The 21615-nt window shown below is 36.2% G+C and overlaps 1 protein-coding gene across 4 annotated transcripts in view; it reads left to right on the top strand.

Moving 5' to 3' along the window:
* Wdr49 (WD repeat domain 49) overlaps window positions 1–21615 on the top strand; it is a 164896-nt gene that overhangs the window by 107022 nt on the left and 36259 nt on the right. For 3 of the 4 annotated variants that reach the window (XM_076932537.1, XM_034501024.2, XM_076932535.1), the window contains 6 exons: window positions 1308–1438; window positions 3199–3297; window positions 5677–5823; window positions 7639–7826; window positions 8505–8702; window positions 20515–20696. In XM_076932537.1, the coding sequence (XP_076788652.1) occupies window positions 1308–1438; window positions 3199–3297; window positions 5677–5823; window positions 7639–7826; window positions 8505–8702; window positions 20515–20696 (945 nt within the window). The remainder of the gene's footprint in view (window positions 1–1307; window positions 1439–3198; window positions 3298–5676; window positions 5824–7638; window positions 7827–8504; window positions 8703–20514; window positions 20697–21615) is intronic. The other variant, XM_076932536.1, reaches the window with a different exon arrangement.

The raw sequence follows: 21615 nt of genomic DNA, 5'->3' as shown, positions 1-21615 counted from the left end.
GAAGAATGGAGACCAGACAGTGTGTTTCAATCCCGTTTATTCTTCAGTCTCTATTCTCTCCAAGTCCCAAGTCCTAAGTTCCTAGTTCCTAGTTCCTAGTTCCTAGTTCCTAGTTCCTAGTTCCTAGTTCCTAGTTCCTAGTGCCTCCAAGCTTCAAGTTACCTCTTCCAAGTTCTCTCCCAAGTGCCTGCTTCTCTGTCTCCTCTGTCTGATTCTCTCTTACTCCAAATTGTTCTCCTTGTCTGTCCTAATTGTTCTGACTAGAGCCAGGTGTCTTCTACCTAATGTCAAGTAATCTGTTCTTTCTCTGTCTGCCTCTATCCTTTTATATGTCTCACTTCTAAGCCAGGACTTCAGGTTACACCTTTAATCATGCCCTTAGGTCTTGTCTCTAAATCTGATCTCTAGGTCACTCTTAAGTCACACACCTTTAATCTCACACACCTTTAATCTTACACACCCAAGGTATCTAAACCAAGATTATCGGAGTGTGTTCAGCTGTTGTAGGCTATTGTAATCCAAGTCTCATGTCAGGGTATATGGCTCAAGATGGCTGCAAAGCTGATAGCCGCTTTCTGCTAAAAGTCGGCCCCCAACAATAACCTACGATTTATATTCCTTCATTCCCTCCTAGGCTTCAGATTGTCCACTCTGTCTCCATCTTGGCCTACACTCAAGTTTGTCAGCAGGACTACATGGTTGATTTTCTAAAGTTATTTCTGTATTTTCCAGGTCCCATAATTCTTGAGGATGAGATTTTTCAAACACTTTTCACAAATGATAGCTCTTAAAGATACAGTGGACTGTGAGAGAATAGACTCCGTGGCTACCACAATTCTGGAAAATACTATAGGGAATGATTACACATTACACACCCTACAAAGAAGCTTTGATGAAAGAAATCATACTCATTTTATTACAGTACCAGACAGTATTTGTTCATAGACCTACCCTGGCTTTTATTATTACTGCCATAGAACTCTTAATAGTTTCATGTGTGGAAATTTTTGTTTTAGGGTCTTGGAAATAGATAATTGATCTGACAAATGTATGTATCTTTGGTTTTAGTAGTTACAAAAGGCAATTGACATTCCCACATTAAGCACTTATAATGATTAGATATTCAATGTGAGAGTTTTAAAGAAACTTCAGTGGGAAACTTAGTTTATTATGAATAATAGGTGACAATAAAATTCTGGGCGGTAGTCTTTTAGACTTTTCAAATTGTGCCATTGAAGTGGATAATGGCTACTCAATATCAGTACCAATTTTAGATTTGCAGCTAAATTCTATTATCATTTTTACAGAGCAGTTACTGTATTTCGACCTCAGAACTTTAATCAGTTTTTCATCCAGTCTGAAGAGTGGAAAGGGGGAGTCCATCACCAAGATGACATCTTGTGTGTTGCATTTTTACCCCCTCAAACCCTTGCTACAGGTAAATTGAGCCTTCACTGGAAAATGGCTTAGGAAAGTTTGGTTGAATTTGGGTAAATTTTGAGAAAAGACTTTTCTCAACTAAAACAAAAATAGATTCCCAAGGAAGCAGTCTTAGAGCTCCTTTAATTTCTTATTTCTATGATAGGACTATGAGCTTCTGTGCTGTATCACTAGTTTCATACCCTGGATCTGCTACTCACCTACTCTATGATATTGGGATGATGTTGTGGCTTAATTTAAACTTTAACTCATAGTTCTCTCTGCCTAAGAATTTTTTGGGGGGTGTGTTTTTGTTTTAAAGTACAGATAGCCAGTATGATATTTTAACATAGTGCTTAACATATAATAAACTCATTAGCAAACACTAACTTCTGGTTGTATTGTTCATTTTTCAGGAGCAGTATTAGTACTTTTGAGTAAGAATCATACTTTGGTCCCATGCCAATGCTTCTTAATTGGAACATCTTGACTGTCTTCCATATCTTAAATGACATGTTAACTTCTTCATACTTATGTAACAGAACAAGTTAACTCTTTAGAATACTATAACTCCTAATTTATTCTAATGCCCTCAGTTATACAGGCGAAATGTTCAGCCAAGCACTTTGTTCATAATGCATTTGAGAATCAGAGTGGACAGTAGTAGATCCACCATGGGAAGGTGAGGTCCTTTGCCTTACTTAAAAGTTTCTGAGCTAAGTAGATTGCTTTGTTCAGAACAACACAAACCTTAATAGGATTTCTCTCATTTCCCTGTCCTAGGAAGTCACCATATATATGCCTCACCCTAACTCAGCTGTTTTCTGTGCTTCTCATTTGTCATTGGTCCTCTGCTCCAGGGATACTGTATGCCATCTGGAAAGTGCTGTGTGACTTCCCCCACAGCACAGACTCAACCATATTTTTTTTCTGTTTGAACTTTTCTCTTTTCAATAAAAAAAAACAAATCAAAACAAAACAGGAACAAATGACTTTATATAGGAAGGATTTTAGGACTGGAGAAAACATTTCACAAGGAATTTAGATGAAAGAAATGCAAAGAAATATCTCTCTCACACACACAAATAGTGTAGAAACAGAAGTCTACGGGTAATTTATACTTTCTCACCCCGTGCTTAGTGCTTAGCACCACTTTAAATACTTTTTATTTTTAAAATAACTCATAAGATAAGTACAATTGTTCACCAGGTTTTTTTTTTTTTTTTTTTTTTTTTTGGGGGGGGGGGAGGCGCTTTTCAAGACAGGGTTTCTCTGTGTAGTCCTGGCTGTCCTGGAACTCACCCTGTAGACCAGGCTGGCCTCGAACTCAGAAATCCACCTGTCTCTGCCTCCCAAGTACTGGGATTAAAGGCATGAGCCACCACCACCCGGCAACCAGGTTTTATAGGTAAAGAAATTTTGGGATCAAGCTGAATTAAATATTATGTGTAAGGCTACATAGCTGATAATTGGCGGAGGCTGGACTCAGACTCAGCTTTTTTAAATTCAGTGCTTTTATTCCAAATAATTTATTATAGTAAAATAATAGAGGTAACATTTTCATATCCACCAACTATGTGAGTTACTCTATAAACATTAAATTTTTTCAGTTAATAAAAGTACCAGTATCATTACAATTTATGTCTCCAAAAATAAAGAATACCTACTATTTACAAGATTTTTTATAATATGCATTGGTAAAGGCTTCCTTTTGTTTCTATTGGACCACATTTTATATAATTATCTGGTAATTTCCTCTCTTTATCTTGGATCCTACAGGGAGCTATGATGGAGAAATTGTTTTGTGGAATAACAACACAGAAAATGCTCACCATGTTCTTCACCCTGGTTACCAGAGGCAGCTAACATCTGTGGTAGGTGAGTATAGGTTTGAAACTGAAATCTTGTGTTTTGTTGGAGTGCAGTAGGCCTGGATGTTTATGTATGCACATGATTCTGTGTACACCCAAGCTATAGATGACAGGCTGTAAACTCTAAGGCTTAGTGATAGCATAGACTTATCATAGTGATTAAGAAGAACATCAAGACTGACTTGGCTTTGGAAATTATCCACGGCCCTCCAGTTTTTTGTCTTTATGCTATGTCAGTGTTTCTGTATTACTGACACCAAGGAGCAGGAGTCTCATTTTCCTCTCTTTTAGATTTAGACAATAAAACTTTCAGAATTGCCTTTGAGTGATCTTAGGCATCCTTTAGTAGGAAAACGGTAACTATGTTTACTTGATTGGCTGTTCACCCTCAGTCTGGGGCTTGTAGTAAATATTATGCCACCTGGATATCATAAATTATTCCTTACTTTAGAAACCTGAGAGGAGCATTAGATAGGAGATTATTATATTTTATTGGCTTTAGCAGAGGACATGAATATTTTATACTTAAGTGTCTCCACAATTGTCTTTCATATTTTATTTTAGCTTGTTTAGAAACTAAAACTTTTCCTTTAGATTAACTTCTTTTGATAACAGTTTCCTATGGTTGAGCTTTTTCCTATTTTCACTATTAGTTAATCTCAGAGAGAATAAATGTGACTTTATTAAACTACTCACCATTAGGTGCAGTGTGTGTTTGTGTAAGTTGAAGAGTGATTTATTGGGAGTATGAAAACCAATTTAAAAATGTAAGATTTTGAGGGATTATCTGACTGCAGACACAATGCTTTGAGCTGCCTTATGTACAAAGAACTAGCCATTATGATTCATCTCAACATTTCAAGTATATGGTATAATTTTGCCTCTTTCTCTCCCCTTGACTTCAAAGGAGTACCATCTATACCGAGAACATCCTAACTGTGGCTATCATTATATACACAGAGAAATAAGACATAAGTAACAGTACTTATTTTGGTTATTTTTCCATTAGTACAATAAAACACCATGATAAAGACAAATTATAGAAGGAGTTTATTTACATTTATGGTTCTGGAGGACAGAAATACATAAGCACTGTGATGGGAACATGAATCTGAGTGCTCACATCTTAAATTGTTAATATGGAACAGAAAGTGAACTGGAAATGAATGTGGCTTTAACCCTCAAAGCCTGCCTCCAGTGACATACTTAATCCAACAAGGCCCCACTATACCCAAATAGCATTACCAACTGGGAATAAAGTATTTAAACATCTGAGAGCATGAATGACATTCTCATTCAAATCACAATACCAAACTTGTAAAAGACATTAATAAAATTCTCCTTATTGCTCCTCCTATTCCTCCTTCACATCCTCCTCTCTCTCTCTCTCTCTCTCTCTCTCCCTCCCTCTCTCTCTCTCTCTCTCTCTCTCTCTCTCTCTCTCTCTCTCTCTCTCTCTGTGTGTGTGTGTGTGTGTGTAAGTACCCATGTAGGCATATGCATAGGGAGCCTATAGGGGAACATTAGCTGCTATTCCTCATGCACCTTCCACCTTGGTTTGCTGTTTTGTTTTGTTTTTGAGAGGGTGTCTCTCACTGGACTGTAGTTTGTTAAGTAGACTAGGTTGATGGCTAGTGAACTCTGGGGATCCATCCATCTTCACCTCATCACCAGCTTTGGGATACAATTCCATACTACAATGCCATTTTGCAGATGGGACTTGGTGCTCCTGACTGTGTTGAAAACATTTTACCAACAGGCTTATCATCCCACATTGGGCATGAACAAATTTTTCATTTTGAAAGTTTGTAGGTATCTTTCTGGGATTTGACAAAACTATCTGCAAATTATCAATAGATTTTGACATAAACACTTTCAGTTTTCATAATGTGGCCTGAAGATAATATAAGTATATAACTAAATTACCATTAGGAATGTCCTTTCCAGAGTAAGTAGAACCATTAATGAACATTATTTAAGTATACATACACTTATTCACTTGATTTCATGTTCATTTAATATTTGAAAAATTAGCATTAACTAGGATTTCATGCGGTCAGAGACACATTTATCTTGAACATATTGGGATGTCTGTGATATTAACTATGACTATAATTTGAAGTTCTAATTAATTCATAACAGGAAGTGTGTCTGGCATATATGTAAAGCAAAATGAAATCTAACATTCTTTTCAGCTGAGGTTGTAGAAGAGACTATTAGGAGGCCTGATGGGAGGTCACTCAGTATATGTTGTGAGACTTGATGGGGAGTGGTGGTTATCTCTCCTGAGATTGGGATGGAGGAAGGCCAGTTGTTGTTCAAGCATGCTGATTTGAACAGAAGACAGTTCTCTTCACCAAGAGCCCTGGATTTTTCTTTATCATAGATGTAGAAGCCAAAAAGCTTAATGCCAGGAGAAGCTGTGCAGACCAGGCCACCCAGGCTGACAGAAATGTAAAGATTGACACAGAAGGTAATAATGCTGTTATGAGGCTTTGCTTTCTTGAAGCAAGGAAAACCAGTACAGCCACAGGTAAAATATGTGTTTCCATTTTGCCTTTCTGTATTTGATAAAGAAAGCAATAAAGGAAGGTCAATCTATTTTATTAACTAGGACTTGTAGTATTTGACTTAGTATAAGTATCAAGACTTCCCTGGTTTATGAAAGGTCAGGGACACTTGGGCAGGAAGCTCAGACAGGTGAGGGTGGTAAATAGATCTACCAAATAATTTATCTGTTATCTATGTTGAGATCAGAATGAGAACAATTACAACAACTATTTCATATGGAAAACAAATTAGATCAGTGTTTAAGTCATAATCTAAAGGTGTTTGGGAAAGGCAGAAGGAATAGTTAGATAAAGGCTGCAAATGCATGAGTCAATGTATAGGATCATATGTATCAAAGGAACAATATATGTGACTGCACTGAAGAGGTATTTTACTGTAGAAGTTGGAGATATGACTTAGTGGAGGAGGTTTGAACTGATTGCCTATCCCACCACATGGGATGCATGTTTGATGTCTTCATGTCAATATTGTTTAGGGATGTACTATTGCCATTTGATTTATACTTCATATAATAGGTCAGATTTTCTTTGTGAAGAGAGACACTAGCTTTGGTTATACCTTTTTTTGGTGTGGTAACTGTTAGTTTATAGACAAAATAGCAATATTTGTATGCAGCTTACATCTTGCTCTACAAATACAACTTAGAGAAGATTCATTGAATTTTCATGTAAATTATAATTTGTGAGTTAATTTTTGTGTGTGTGCATAACCTAAGAGATCCAGACATGAACATTATATGATTGGAGAAAGTAATGTGCACATCTGAGCTGTAGTTTGTATAAACACTTTTCCACAATGAATTTGCAAATGGAAAATCTGTATGATATTTATATAAAATTTTCACCATCAATAAAGTTATACCTCTATTTGTTTCAAAACCCTTATGCAACATTTAAGATGAATTTGAAAGAGATTATAAAACCATCCATTTTCAAAAAATACTAATCCTCTCATTATGAAATATTATCCTAAAATTACTCTCAATTTCTCATAACTAATTCGTTTTAATGTTAGCTTTTTAGAATGTTTCTATTGAGGCAGATCCATTATCACTTCCACCTTAACTATACTGTTTATCACCAACACAATTGTAAAACAAATGCAAAGCAGTCTATAGAGTTATCCACTAATAAATTTGCCACAGAGGAATGCTTTTAAAGAGCATTTTTAAGTAAACAGAAAGTATAAATATTTCCAGATCTATTAACAGGAAAATGGTTCTATATGTGTATGCAGTAAGTATCTGAATAAAAATTTTAAAATGATCTCATAAATAGAATCCATTGTTGGCTGCTTAATAGAAAATCTATATCTGTGCTATCATAAGGGGATATATGCATCTAGACTTATATATGAGGGTTGTTGCCTCTTCTGTACATGTCCAATGGCTTATCATGAAAAATAAGTTTTGTATTTTCAGAATAATGTCATAATGTTTAAGTTAGTATTTTATAAATTTATTCAAAGAAGACATTAATTTTATTTAAGTTGATCGCAAACAATATCAATGTAGTCAATGAGTAAAAGTAAACCAAACTTAGTGGAATAGTTTGTATAACTTATCAAGAGTCCACACAATTTCTGCTTAATGTTGCAAAAAGGTTATCATAAAATAAGTCCTATTTTACAATATAGAGAATCAGAATGGTGGTCTGGATAGATCTCAGTGCTACTGACTTCTCTACTCTCATATGCTCCCCACCGGGCAAGCCATTGGAAGAAACCACTTTGAGATTTCTGGGTGTATTTTCCTTATTAGATTTCCCCTATGTAATAGGAGGTGCTAACCTGGTGTCATGTGGAGCATCTGGTTATGTCAGATTTTGGGATACATTTAAGAAAGTGCTTCTGGCTGAATTTTTGGCTCATTCTGGAGTTAGATCCATTATTATGTCTACTGATAAACTGAATCACTACCTTTCCACTGGAGATCCTGATGGATGGTTGAAAATCTGGAACATAGAGGTAAATGAAAAATATTCTCGCAGTACCATCACTAGTTGTTTCAGCAAAATAGCTCATAAAATGTAGCTAGTGATGTGAGTCACATCTGGTCTGTTTTGTAGATAATGGAAAAAGTGCTTCATCCTGAGTATTTTAAAGAAATCATTCAAAGAAGACACCTCTAAAAAGTAATTGACAAACATGCATACACACACACATGTATATACACACACACACACACACACATACACGGATGCAAACACGCCCCCCCCCAAATGCATACACACACATACACACATACATACACACACACACACACACACACACACACACACACACAGAGTTTGGACCTAAACAGTCAGATACATCTTTTAAACAAAAATTTTAAATGCCATCTAGTGTGCTGGTCCTTTATCTACTTATAACCACCCGGAGTCTGTTTTAAAACTAACTGGTTACCTGCTCCACTTAAAAAAAATCATAAAAAAATGTAATATTTGGTGTCTCCTTGTGGTCAAGCTCCTTTCTATCATTTATATGATGATATATCTACATGTTATACTTTAATATGAACCATAGATTATCATCTCTAAATGTACCTTTCTCCCCATTCCCAAACCAGGCTCTTAAAACAGTGATATTATTGCAATTCATTTAATATTTGGATTCCTAAAAGTTGGGGCATTTCTTTTCACTCAGGAATATTGTACTAATTCCACTGAAAGCAAAATCACTCAGACTCCAACTTTGCTCAGATCACTTCAACCTCATGAAGACCGGATAAGTTCTTTGGAGGTGTGTGAGTCCGGTGGTCATTTGCTAATCATTTCCTCCTCTGCAGACTGCAGTGTCTGTGTGACTGGACTTTCCGATGCTCCTGCCTTGATCTTTGGTCAGGTATGCACATTATTCCTTTGTTATTGTAGAATTAACTTGACATTTAGTATGAATTTGGCCTTATTTTCATGAAAGTCTTCTCTGCTCTTTGAAGCACATGAATGAACTGATGAACATTTTTGTAGTTGTAAGTCTGTTATCACTTTCCCTGATAATTATTAGCTGCAACAATCTCCATGAAGAAAAAGGCACATGAGTCATGGAAAGATGGTGGCTTCTGATGGTGTAACATATTTGTTATAGGATTTTAAAATAGAAATAGCTAATGTCTCATCCCTAGCAATAGCTCATCAACTGCAACCTCATTTCATTACCCCCTCCCCAACTCCCACGAATATCTCCTGTGGATCACACAGGCCATCTCCACTCACTTTCCTCTCACTACTAGTCACTGTACCATAGCCCCTAATGCCAAAAGTTATCTCCTGGTCAACCATGGCCCATTTCAGCCAACATAGCAGGTAGGTACCCTGCCAACCTTTTCCCCTCTCTGTGTGTTCCCCTAGACACAGTCTCCCAGTGTAGTCCCTAATACTGTATCAGATCATTAGCTGAAGCTTCTCTTCCCCCTGCCTACATCTCCTGTGGATCTCACAGACCATCCCCTCCTAAAATCCCTCCCTCTGCTCTTCATTATAGCCCATCTTCCAGCAGTGATTACCTATGAAACACTCCAACTGAGAAGGCCATCAGAGTCAAAATACAGCTATCACATGCTCCAAAAATCCAGCAAGGAAATAAAAATTAAAGAATAAAACACCCACACAACAAAGACAAACCCAGGCACCTAGATGCCTAGATGCCCCTAGATGCACACGGTAACAGCAAGGGTGGTATATCTCCACTATAGCCCAGCTATTTTACCGCAGCAGGCCTCAAATAATCCAATTTAGCATAAGCACAAGAAAAAGACCTTAAAACCAACTATATGAAGATGATAGACATGCTTAAGGGGGAACAAATAAATCCCTTATAGAAATTAAGGAAAATACAAAACTATTGGTGGAAATATATAAATTCTTTAATGAAAGAAAAAAAAAGATACATTTGAAGGAATGAATAAAACAATTCAAGACCTGAAAATCAAAATAGAAGTAATAATAATAATAATAATAATAATAATAATAATAATAATAATAATAAATCACAGAGAATTCTGGAAATGAAAAATTTAGAATTTCAAACAGGAATTATAGAGACAAGTTTTACCAATAGAATATCACAATATCACAGATAGAAGAGAGAATGTCAGGCACTGACAGAAGAAATGGTTATATAAGTCCAAAAAAAGTTAAATCTAAAAAATTCCTGACATCAAAATTCTAGGAAAAAAGTCCAAACAAAAAAAATAATAGAAATCGAAGAAGGAGAAGAATCCAAGACCTAAAAAATATTTTCAACAAAATCATGAAAGAAAGATTTCTTAATCTAAAGAAGGTCATGCCTATAAAGATATAAGAAGCATACAGATCATCAAATAGATTGGACCAGACAAGGAAGTCCCCTTACCACATAATAATTAAAACACACACACACACACACACACACACACACACACAGAGAGAGAGAGAGAGAGAGAGAGAGAGAGAGAGAGAGAGAGAACTAAGAAAGAATATTAAAAACTGTAAAGGAAAAAAGGACCAAGTAACTTAACAAAGGCAGACAGCAGACATATTACAATTACACCTGAGTTCTTAACAGAGTTTCTAAAAGCCAAAAGGGCCTGGACTGATGTATGTATTACAGACTCTAAGAGATGACAGATACCAGCCTAGACTACTATACTGAGCAATACTTTCGATCAGCTCTCTACTGAATGAAAAAAATGGATTAATGACAGAAGTTTTAGCAAGTTTAAAGACTGTAGGATTTAGTGAAAATGAATACGGAACACACTCAAACTTAAAAAATACAGTGGATGTGGTGCTAAAATTAAAGTTTGTAGCATAGCACTAAATGACTACATTAAAAATGTGGGTAAATAAATCTTATACTAACAACTTAACAGCAGACTAGGAAGCTCTAGAATACCTGTTCTCAGCCTCTGGGTCATGACCATTGAAAAACACATACTTCCAATGGTGTTAGGAACTAAGACACTGCTCTGTTGCAAAATTACAGTAATGAAGTATAGGGCTTTTGTTCTCATGCTAATTGTGTCATCCCAAAACCTGTTTGCTGTCTCCTGCAAGTAGTACTAAAGGAATTCTGTCCCCAGTTGTTTTTTTGACTGATCAATAAAGTTTCCAGCAGCAGCAGCAGCCAATGGCTGGGCAGAGAGACAGAGGCCAGAGTTTTAGAATTCTGGGAAGGGACTGAGGAGGGAGGAAGAGGTGATTATGCCATGACAAGGGCGTAGGAACCACACCAGAAAAGTGCAGGAGGTAGGGACAGCCAACATGACATGTAGGTACAGGGAGAAAGCAGCCCCAGGAGGGCTACCCAGTGGTGTCTAGGGCAGCAAAGATGAAATATAAATTTAATAAGTATCAACTCAAGAATATTAGAGGCTAACACTCTGTGTGTTAGCCACGTAGAGTTAGTGAGTGGGCCAGCCATTGAATGGCTTAAGGCATAATAAAAATAAGACTGCCCATGTCTTTCAATTTTGAATCCAAAACATTTGGGCAATTAGTGAGGAGCATGTGCTCACCAGACAGGGAGTCTAGAGCAGATTAATGTACTACTGCTTCAATGAAGTAGTAACAAAAATAAATTTATTGTTTAGGGCTCTTAAGATTATGTGAAATAGGTGTTTTCTGATGGTCACAACCCACAAGTTTAGTCCCACTGCCCTAGAACAAGAGGAAATAAGAACACTCAAGAGGAGTAGACAGCAAGAAATAATCACTCAGAAGGCTGAAATCGATAAAAATAAAAACAAAAAACAATACAATGAATTAATGAATCAAAGACTAGGTTCTTTGAGAAAATCAACAAAATAGAGATATCCTTATACAACCAACTAAAAGATGGAAAGAAACATCAAAATTAACAAAATTAGAAATGAAAAGGAGGACATAACAATAGATACTAAAGAAATTCAGAGAATAATTGTTAAAAACCTTTATTTCCCAGTTTGAAAATCTGTAAAAAATGGAAAATTGTCTCAGTAGGTACCTCTTAAATTTTAGTCAAGATCAGATAGACAATGTAAATGTATCTATAACCCCTAATGAAATAGAAACAGTCATTAAATTCTCACAACCAAAAGAAGCCCAGAGCCAGATGGTTTTAGTATTTCAAAGAAGAGTTAATGACAATACTGTTCATATTATTGTACACAATAAAAGCACAGGGAACATTGTCTCATTTATTTTATGAAGTCACAATTATACTCATACCTAAATTACATAAAGACTCAACAAAGAAAGAAAATTGCAGACTATGTTTTCTTAGGAACAGAGGCAAAAATACTCAATAAAATACTTTTAAACTGAATCTCAGAATACATCAAAAAGATCATGCACCATGATCAAGTAGGCTTCATCTCAGAAATGCAGAGATGCTTTAATATATGAAAATCAGAAAATGCAATTCATCATATAAACAAACTGAAGAAAAAATATGATAATTTCATTAGATACAGAAATGTTTTAAAAAATCCTGCCGAGATAAGGAATTTACCATTGCCTTAACATAATAAAGACAATTTACTGCAAGCTTACAGCCAACATCAAATTAAACAGAGAGAAACTCAATGCAACTCCACTAAAATTTGGAATAAGACCAGATTATCTAGTTGCTAACTATCTATTCAATATAGTGCCTCAAATTTTAGGTGAAGCAGTAAGACAACTGAAGGAAATCAATAGAATACAAAATGGAAAGAAGTAAGTCAAAGTAGTTTATTTGCAGATAGCATGACAGAATATATAAATGACTCTAAAAATTCTACCTGGTATGTCACAGAGCTGATACACACTTTCAATGAAGTGGCAGGATATAAGATCAACTAAAAAAAGTCAGTATTCCTCCTATTTACAAATGAGTAATTTACTGAGAAAGAAATCATGGAAACAACACTTTTCACAATAACTTCAAACCCTCAAATAATGTAAAATACCATGGGGTAACCCTAACCAAGCAAGTGAAAGTCTTGTATAAAAACAACTCCAAGTCTTTGAAGAAAAAAACTGAAGATACTGGAAGATGGAAAGATCTTCCACACTCATGGATCAGTAGAATTAACAGTAAAAATGGCCATTCTTCCAAAGAAGTCTGCAGAGTCTATGCAATCTTCCTCAAAGTTTCAACACAATTCTTTATAGACATGTAAAGAACAATCCTTAATTTCATATGGAAAATAACAAAAACAACAACAACAACAAGTTCAGGATAGCTAAAACAATGCTATATACCCCCAATTTCAAGCTGTAATTTAGAACTATAATAATAAAAACTGCATATTATTGGCAAAAACCAGATCTGTTGACTAATGAAATCAAACCACACCCCGATGGGCACTTGGGTTTTCATAAAAAGCCAAAAATACACTGGAAAAAAAGACAGTATCTTGAACAAATGGTGTTGTTCAAACAGGATGCCTACATGTAAGAGAATGTGAACAAACCCATATTTATCACCCTGCATAAAATTCTAAGTGGAAAAAATACCTCAACATAAAACCAGATGCACTGAACCTGATAGAAGAGAAAGTGGGGAATAGCCTTGAGTGCATTGGCACAGGAGTAGATTTTGTGAACAAAACACTGATCAACAATAAGTGGAACCTCATGAAACTGGAAAACTTTTAAGGCAAAAGGGGCCATTAATGTGACAAAGAGTCAACCTATATAATAATTTTAACAACTCCACTTCCAATAGAGGACTAATATCTAAAATATATAAAGAACTCACAAAACTAGATATTACCAAACCCAAATAATCTAATTAAAAATGTAGTACAGATCTAAACAGAGAATTTTCAATAGAAGACTCTAAAGTGGCCGAGAAACACTTAAAGAAATGCTTAAGATCCCTAGTCATCAGAGAAATGCAAATCAAAGTTAGTTTGAGATTCCATCTTACACCTGTCAGAATGGCTAAGATCCACAACTCAAGTGACATCTCATGTTGGCCATGCATAGCAAAGTGTAAAGTCAAGATGCAGCTATGCTACTCTTGAACATGTATCAAAAGGTTGCTCTGTCCTACCACTAAGGACACTTGATTAACTATGTTCATTGCAGATTTATTCATAATAGCCAGAAACTAGATGTATCCTAGATGTCCCTCAACAGAAGAATGGAAAAACAAAATGTGGTGCATTTACATAGGTTAAATTACACATTTATACAGATGTTTAAAAAATGATATTATGATGTATAAAAATGATTAATTTTCAGGTAAATGGATATAACTAAAAAAATATTTATCTTGAATGAGGTAACCCAGAATAAAAAGATAAATATGCCACATATTAACTTATAAATGAACATTAACCATTAAGTAAATGATAATCAAGTTACAATTCACAGACCCAGAGAGGTTAGGCAAAGAGGAGGGCTAGAGGTGTGTCATCTGGACTTCCCTGGGAAAGGAATATAGAACACAGTGTTTTGCATAGACTGGGGGCAGTGGGGACTAGACCAGGAAGGATCAGGTGGTGGGGAGGAAGAGAGAGACAGAGAGAGAGAGAGAGAGAGAGAGAGAGAGAGAGAGAGAGAGAGAGAGAGGAGACAGGTGGAATTGGGGAAAGTACTGGGGTTTATGAGGAAATCCAGTGCTGTGGACATTTTCTGAATTCTATGAGGGTGACTCTAGTGAGGACTTCTAGTAATGGAGGATATGGGGTCTGAACTATCTATCTTTTGTAGCCAGGCAAACCTTCCAGGGGTAGGATTGGTTTGCATTGTGTTGAGTTTCTGCCCAAGGTGATTAGATGGAGATCCCTAAACAACACAGGCTGATGAGAAAGTAGTTCTCTGAAAATTGAAAATAGATCCTATTTCCTAGAACAATATTCACACAGCTCATTGAATGTAGTGAGGTGATGCGGTGCCTGCATCTATAATCTGTCCTGCCTGAAAGATGTGCTGGTGAAATGGTAGGTCAGAACATGTTGGAGTAACCAACCAATGTTTGTTTTAATTTGAGTGCTATGAGAGGGAGCCCATTGTCTATACTGTCTGGATAGGCATGAGCCAGAGACTAGATAGCCAAGAGATATAGGATAGAACACAGCTGGCAAAACAAAATCAGTGAAATACTTCTTAATAATTTTCTGCTATATTCATGGATTAGTGCCTTGTAGAGTTGTCATCAAATTGGATTCCTCTATCAGCAGATGGGAGCTAGGAAAAAGACCCATAGACAGACATGGAGAGAGAAAGTCTAAATTGGAGTTCTCCATTGGATCCTTCCTTCAAGGGCATGGGGATGTAAGAGTCAAAAGGAGAGGAAGATACCATGAGAACATGGCCCACCAAATCAACAAATTAGGGCTCACATGGGCACACAGAGACTGAAGCAGCTAGGTCAGGTCGAGGCCTGCACAGGTTTGTATTAGGTCCTCTCCAAATGTGTTATGGCTCTTAGCTTGGTCTTTTGGGTGGACTTTTAATATCCCAACAATGGCTGTAGTTGTATCTCTGACTCTATTGCCTGTTCTAGGCACTCCTATCTTCCTATTAGGTTGCCTTCTTCAGCTTTTTCCTTGTCTTATTGTATCCTGTTTTATCCTGTTTGGGTGCCATCTCTTGGTGGCCTGCTTTTTTCTGAAGAGGAACTGGAGTAGACCTGGCACTGGGGATAGAAGAGTGGTGATGTGTGAGGTGGCTGAAAGGAATGGAGAAAGGGAAAACTGTGTTTAAGATGTGTTGTATGAGAAAAGAATCTATTTTCAACATATAAAAAGCTATGTTTAATATCCTTACTCATTAAGGAAATACAAATTTGAACTATTTTGAGATTTTATCTTACACTCATCAGAATAGCCAATATCAGTAAAACAAAAAACAACTCATATCGGCAAGGATATGGAGTAATGGGAGTACTCATCCATTGCTTAATGGGAATGAAAACTTATACAAACTCCATAGAAATCAGTATGGTGTTTCATTGGGAAGCTGGGACTCAATCAACCTCCAAATCCATGTCTAGCAAACATTGGTATATATAAAAGGACTCTACATGCTACTACAAAGACACTTGTTCAATCATCTTCATTGTTAATCTATTAATAATAATGAGAAATTGAAAACAGCCTAAATATCTATCATCAAATAATTGAAAAACCAAAATGCGGTACATTTATACAATGGAATATTACTCAGCTGTTAAATAAATAAAATTTGCACGTAAATGGATGAAGTAAGAAAAAATAGTCCTGAGTGTAGTAACTCAGAAACCCATGATAACTGATATGTGTTCCCTTCTATGGGAACATGCGGTATTATCTTTGATAATCAAACTACAGTCTATACAACTTACAGAGGTTCCATATAGAGTAATGACTAGCAAAGTACAGCAAAGGAAGTGGAGATATATTAGGTAGCTATAGAAGGATTGGAGTGGGAGACTGGAATAACAGGGTCAAATGGAGAGGAGGATATGGGAGAGATGGGTAAGGGAGGGAGTATAAGGTGGGACAGTTAAAGCTAAGGATCTGTGAGAAGTCATGTGTAACCCAATTATAATAGAAGCTTCTTCAATAAAGCTCCTACTGTACATCTCTTACTACCAAGTGAAACTTCCAGCACAAGGAATGGGTTATATCTGATTCATTTGTTGGCCCAAGGAATCCCATGGAAACCCCCAAACAGCCCAGGCTACGGTCAAGACTATGGGTTGCTTCTCATAAACTGATGGCAAGGGCTTATTGTTGAAGACAACACCCACATATCTCACTGAACACAGAGAAGTCAAGTCGATGCCTACCTAAAGCCTTCACCACTATTGTGTAGTGTTCATGAAACTGGAAAGGACTCCTGCACACTAGCAACATATCCACAAGCTGCTGTTTGTACTGGTGACAAGGCTACAAATTACAATGGTATATATTATCACAAAGTTTTTTGGAGTCTTCAACCAAGATTCATTTGATTTAAGGCCCACTCCATGAGATTAAAGCCATATCTCAAACTTCTTGGGTAGCCAAGAATTCGAGACAAGGTAGGCCTAGGGGAAAACCAAATACTAATTTCAGCTTAAAGAATGCACAGACAAAATGACTCCTAACAGCATTTTGCTAAACTTATAAATCATCACCTTTCTCAACCATCATCATAGAAGCTTTTTCTGCAGTTGATGGGAACAAATACAGATATCCACAACTGGCCAATGTGCAGAGAGTGAGAGATCTTGGAATACTCAATCATAAATGGAATGTCTCCATCAAATTCCTTCCCTTAGAGGTCAGGGAATCCTCCAGAAGAGGAGGTAGCATAATTGTAAGAACCAGAGGGGGTGGATGACACCAAGGAATAGTGCTTTCTGGATGCAACAGGACTGATGTACATAGGAACTCACAGACAATGGCCTCATATGTAGGCCCTGTGTAACTGTAAGCTAGAAGTGATCCAAGTTATGAGAGGGAAAATAGATACAAGCTGCCATTCCTAACCCTTAAGCTGTCTCTAAGTAATAACTGGTTGCAATGAAAATAATAGTTTTTTCTCAAAGGAATCTCACTGGTGAGCAGTTGGTGGCCAATAAAAAATGAACTCACTGTTATTTTCAGTTTTATTGTTTCACATTCTTTGGGATTTTTTTTAAAAAAAAAACTCACTGGTCTTTTCTCATATATTATGGTTACAAGTTCTGACTTTATCAGTTTTCTGTGGACTGCATATTTTAGCATCTGTTTGTTTCTTGTGCTTTTTCTTCTCTCTTAGTTTTGTGGTATACTGTTGTGTTTGTTACTATCACTATTATTAAATGCCTATTTGTATTGGAGAGAAAGAGAGGGAGAGAGAGAGAAAAAAAGAGAAAGAAAGAAAGAAAGAGAGAGAGAGAGAGAGAGAGAGAGAGAGAGAGAGAAGATTTGGGTGTGTGATGGTGTGATGCTCAGGAGAATCTCAGAATATTTGGGGGGAAAGAAACTGTAATTAGAATATATTTTATAAAAAAAATTTGTTTGCAACAAAGAACCAGTGTCTTTCTCCAAGAATCTCTGTATTCATGCCTATTTTATGTTACTCATGTGATATGCAAGACACAAGACTATGTACATTATTTTAAAAGGCAGTTTATTTAATACAAATATCACAGCCCAGGTTTCTATTAGGGCTCTCAGGTTGTATCCTGTCATGGAAGATGGCCTCAGCCTGATGGAGATATATGAAAAATGGAGAATCGTGCTGATAAAGCTGGGAAAGGCCACTCATGCTTGGGGACTTCTTAGTCAGGGTATCAGAGAAATGTCTTAATTCCATTCAGAGGGCAGTTTCTCAATAGCCTAGAACCTACTTCTTTGTTTGTTTGTTTGTTTGTTTGATATTTTATTTATTTACATTTCATATGCCATCCCCCTTCCCCATCCCCCCACTCATTAATCCCCTATCCCATCCCTCCTCCTCCTTTTTTGCCTTTATACTGTTTAAATTACATGCATCTATTAAGGTCAGTTCTAGGTTGAGGAAATAGCAACACAATAGATGCAAATAGTCAAGGAACAAGCAAGACAATAAACCCAGCTGATCAAAGAACATGCAGGACAATAAACAGAGTCCTGTGATCACTCCTGTGATCACTATTTCTAAGGGCTTATCAGAATGATCAAAATATATGAGCATTCTTCCCTGTGCTAGCCCAAAGTCATTTTCATGTCTGAAGCCTACTTTGTTCTAGCTTAAGATTTAGATTTCTGCCTATTACTACTTCTTTACTTCTTTGTTCTAGCCTAAGGTTTAGATTCCTGCCTGAAATTTCTTTTTTGTTCTAGCCTAGGATTTAGATTTCTGCATGAAATCACTTCTTTGTTCTAGCCCAATGTCAGATTCCTGTCTGTAGTCCATTTCCTTGTCCTTGGCCAATGACAGATTCCTACCAGGTATTAGAAAACCTTGATTCTCTGAAAAAAGCTTGAAAGTGCTGGAAGAAGTGAGTTAGGCTTTAAGCAGAAGCAAGAGGGTAGCGGGCTTGATTATTGCAGGTATAAAAGCTTTAATTTTATTAATTGCTAGCACCACTGCTTCTGCAATAGCATTGACACAAGGAGTTAATACAACTATTTTTGTTAACCATCTAGCAAAAAATTTTTACTAGTTTACTGAGTATACAAAAGGATTTATATAGGTATCTGGAACAACGGATGATGCTCTCTATAACCTATTCAAATTATCTGAAAGAGGTTCAGGGTCCAAGAGTTAGGAGCCATCCCAAGTGTCATGACAAATATTATTATAGTAGTGTTACTTCTAAAATTTACAATGGTTGTCATTATAATTACAAAAAACATTAAAGACACCTATAGGATATTTGGCATAAACCTAACACCTCTCTGGGTGTGTTAACTTTGCATAGTGAGATACTGAATTTAAAGAATGCTGCTCTACTCAGCTTTGATGCTGCAGATAATGCTGATAAAATTATCCATGGCCTGGGGTCAGTATTTTCATTTTAGTCAAACCTCAGGAATGGTATATATAGCTTGATCATGCTAGCCCTTCTTGTCCTGGGAATACTTTTATTCCTGCCCATCATGTTAAAGCTTGTCTCTAACTACATCAACAGGCAGGAAGCCAAAGTAGATGACTTGAAACTAATAATGGACCCCAGACAGGCTGGCAGCCAAAGTAGATGACTTGAAACTGATAATGGCCACCCAGACAGAGTTATTAATTTAACAGGCTGGCAAGCCCAGAAAAGTAAGATTCTGTATGGAGCCTTACCAACCTAAGACATAAATTCATTGCTTATTATAATGCATATTCCATGACAGGTAAGGAAGGCTTTCTTGTCAGAATGACCTAAGACAGGCTCAGTCTGGTTTATAACCTACTTCTTATACCACCCCATTGAGGACCAAACATCCAATACAAAACTCTTTGAATGACATAATAATACTCCCCCCCCCCCCAGCCTCTAAATCATCTCCTGCCTTCAGGTTCTTACCCTGTTTGAGTTTCTGCCCTGACTTCAGGGCATGTAAGCCAATAAACCTTTTCCTCTCCAACTTGCTATTGGGTCATGGTGTTTTATCACAGCAATAGAAACACTAAGACGGCTACCCTGAAACTTTTACATCATAAACATTTTTCAGATAAGATAGACATATTTTCATGCTAGTAAAAACTTATTGGGATGTCTATTTCCCATATGTATATATTTAATATAGTGTGCAAGATACGAAATATGTGAATGACAGCAATTGCTATATAAATCATTGCAGGCCAAGCACATGAAAACTACCTTAGGCATTTTCCTGGGAAAATTTAATAACTAGATTTGTTTCTGAGGCTTTGTTTTAAAAAGCTGGGTACAAAGAATGCAGTAGAAAACTTAACTGTAAAATATTTGACAGAAGCTTTTTTATTATTTTTATCTCCTTTTGCTTCAGGTATTAAAAGCATAAATGACAATAACCATTGTGACCCATAATAATTTCACTGGATACTTTCTGTTTCTTTGTTATGATATAGCTCATGTTCTACCGTTACAGAATATATATATATATATATATATATATATATATATATATATATAATCTCCTTTAGAAAACTGTAAGATAATAGATAATAGCTGGTCTTGCTCATTTTTATTTGTGAATATTCATGAAAGTTAATTTACTAATCCTGTTCATGGTAAATTCATATAAATTATTGATGAAAATAAATTTTATGAAAATAAAATTGATTTCTATTTTTAGGCAAGCCATTGGAATATTGAAAACTACTTTTCTCTTCCTAAATGGAATACTAATTTGATAGAAAGTAACACTCAAGAGGAAAGCATGAAAGTAAACCCTTTATTTTCTGAAGAGGAGTCATGCTTAGACTCAACAGAACATTCTCTACTTACTGAGGAAGACAAAAACAACGCAACACCCATGTAAGTAGTTTTAGTCATTACCTGGATGTGGAGTGTAGATAATACTTGGATGCAGCTGGTCCTAACCCCTTGTGGTGCTGTGTGGCTATTCAATGATAACGTCAAACTTCCTCTTAAGGTTTGGAGATTATTGAGTGTTTGTATATAGTGTTGCTATGTTCTTAGGGTTGTTGATGTATTTTATTTTTGTCTCCTTTGAATTCTTAATTCTTTCCCTCTCTTCATATTTATACTCTCTGTTTCCATCTATCTCTTTCTCCCCATCTATTGTCTCTTTATCTCTGTCAAGGATTCCCTGAGAAGCCCTTGTCATGCAAACCAAATTGTTCTTGAATTGAAAGTCCTTCTGACTCAGTCTCCTGATTGAAGTCTCAGGATTATAGGCATCCATTTCTAATCTGTGTTGTCTAATCTTTTTTTTTCTAAATATTTTTAAATGTTTAATTAAAATATAATTACATATTTTCCCCCTTTCTCCCTTTCCCTTTCTTCATTGCTCTATCTCCAATTCATGGCCTCTTTTACTTTTCTGCTGATACTTATTACACTTCTATTTCTACTCTATCCTCAAACTATGAGCAATAGTCCCTTCCTTGGTAACAGTCTGTGTCTGTCTGTCTGTCTGTATCTCTCTCTGTCCATCTGTCTGTCAATTTCCTGTTTTTACTGTCATGTATATTCCTATTTATTGATTTACCTGTCATTTATTTGTAACCTGTCTATTGTTAATCATTTTATTTATCATTCTATCTGCCTGCTATTCACCACTTACTATCATCTCAGAATGTTTGTTGGATTTTGATACCATCTTTGGTAAAATATACAGGAATTTGAACAAAAGAAGTTCCAAGAGCTTAACTCATATTCTATATCGCTCTCCTTAAGTTTCTACCCTTGCTGTGTTGATCAGATTTATCAT

The sequence above is a fragment of the Arvicanthis niloticus genome, chromosome 4, assembly GCF_011762505.2.
Source record: "Arvicanthis niloticus isolate mArvNil1 chromosome 4, mArvNil1.pat.X, whole genome shotgun sequence".
Classification (NCBI taxonomy): domain Eukaryota; kingdom Metazoa; phylum Chordata; class Mammalia; order Rodentia; family Muridae; genus Arvicanthis; species Arvicanthis niloticus.
The sequence above is the reverse complement of the archived record's forward strand: the minus strand, read 5'-3'. Positions and strand labels throughout refer to the sequence as shown.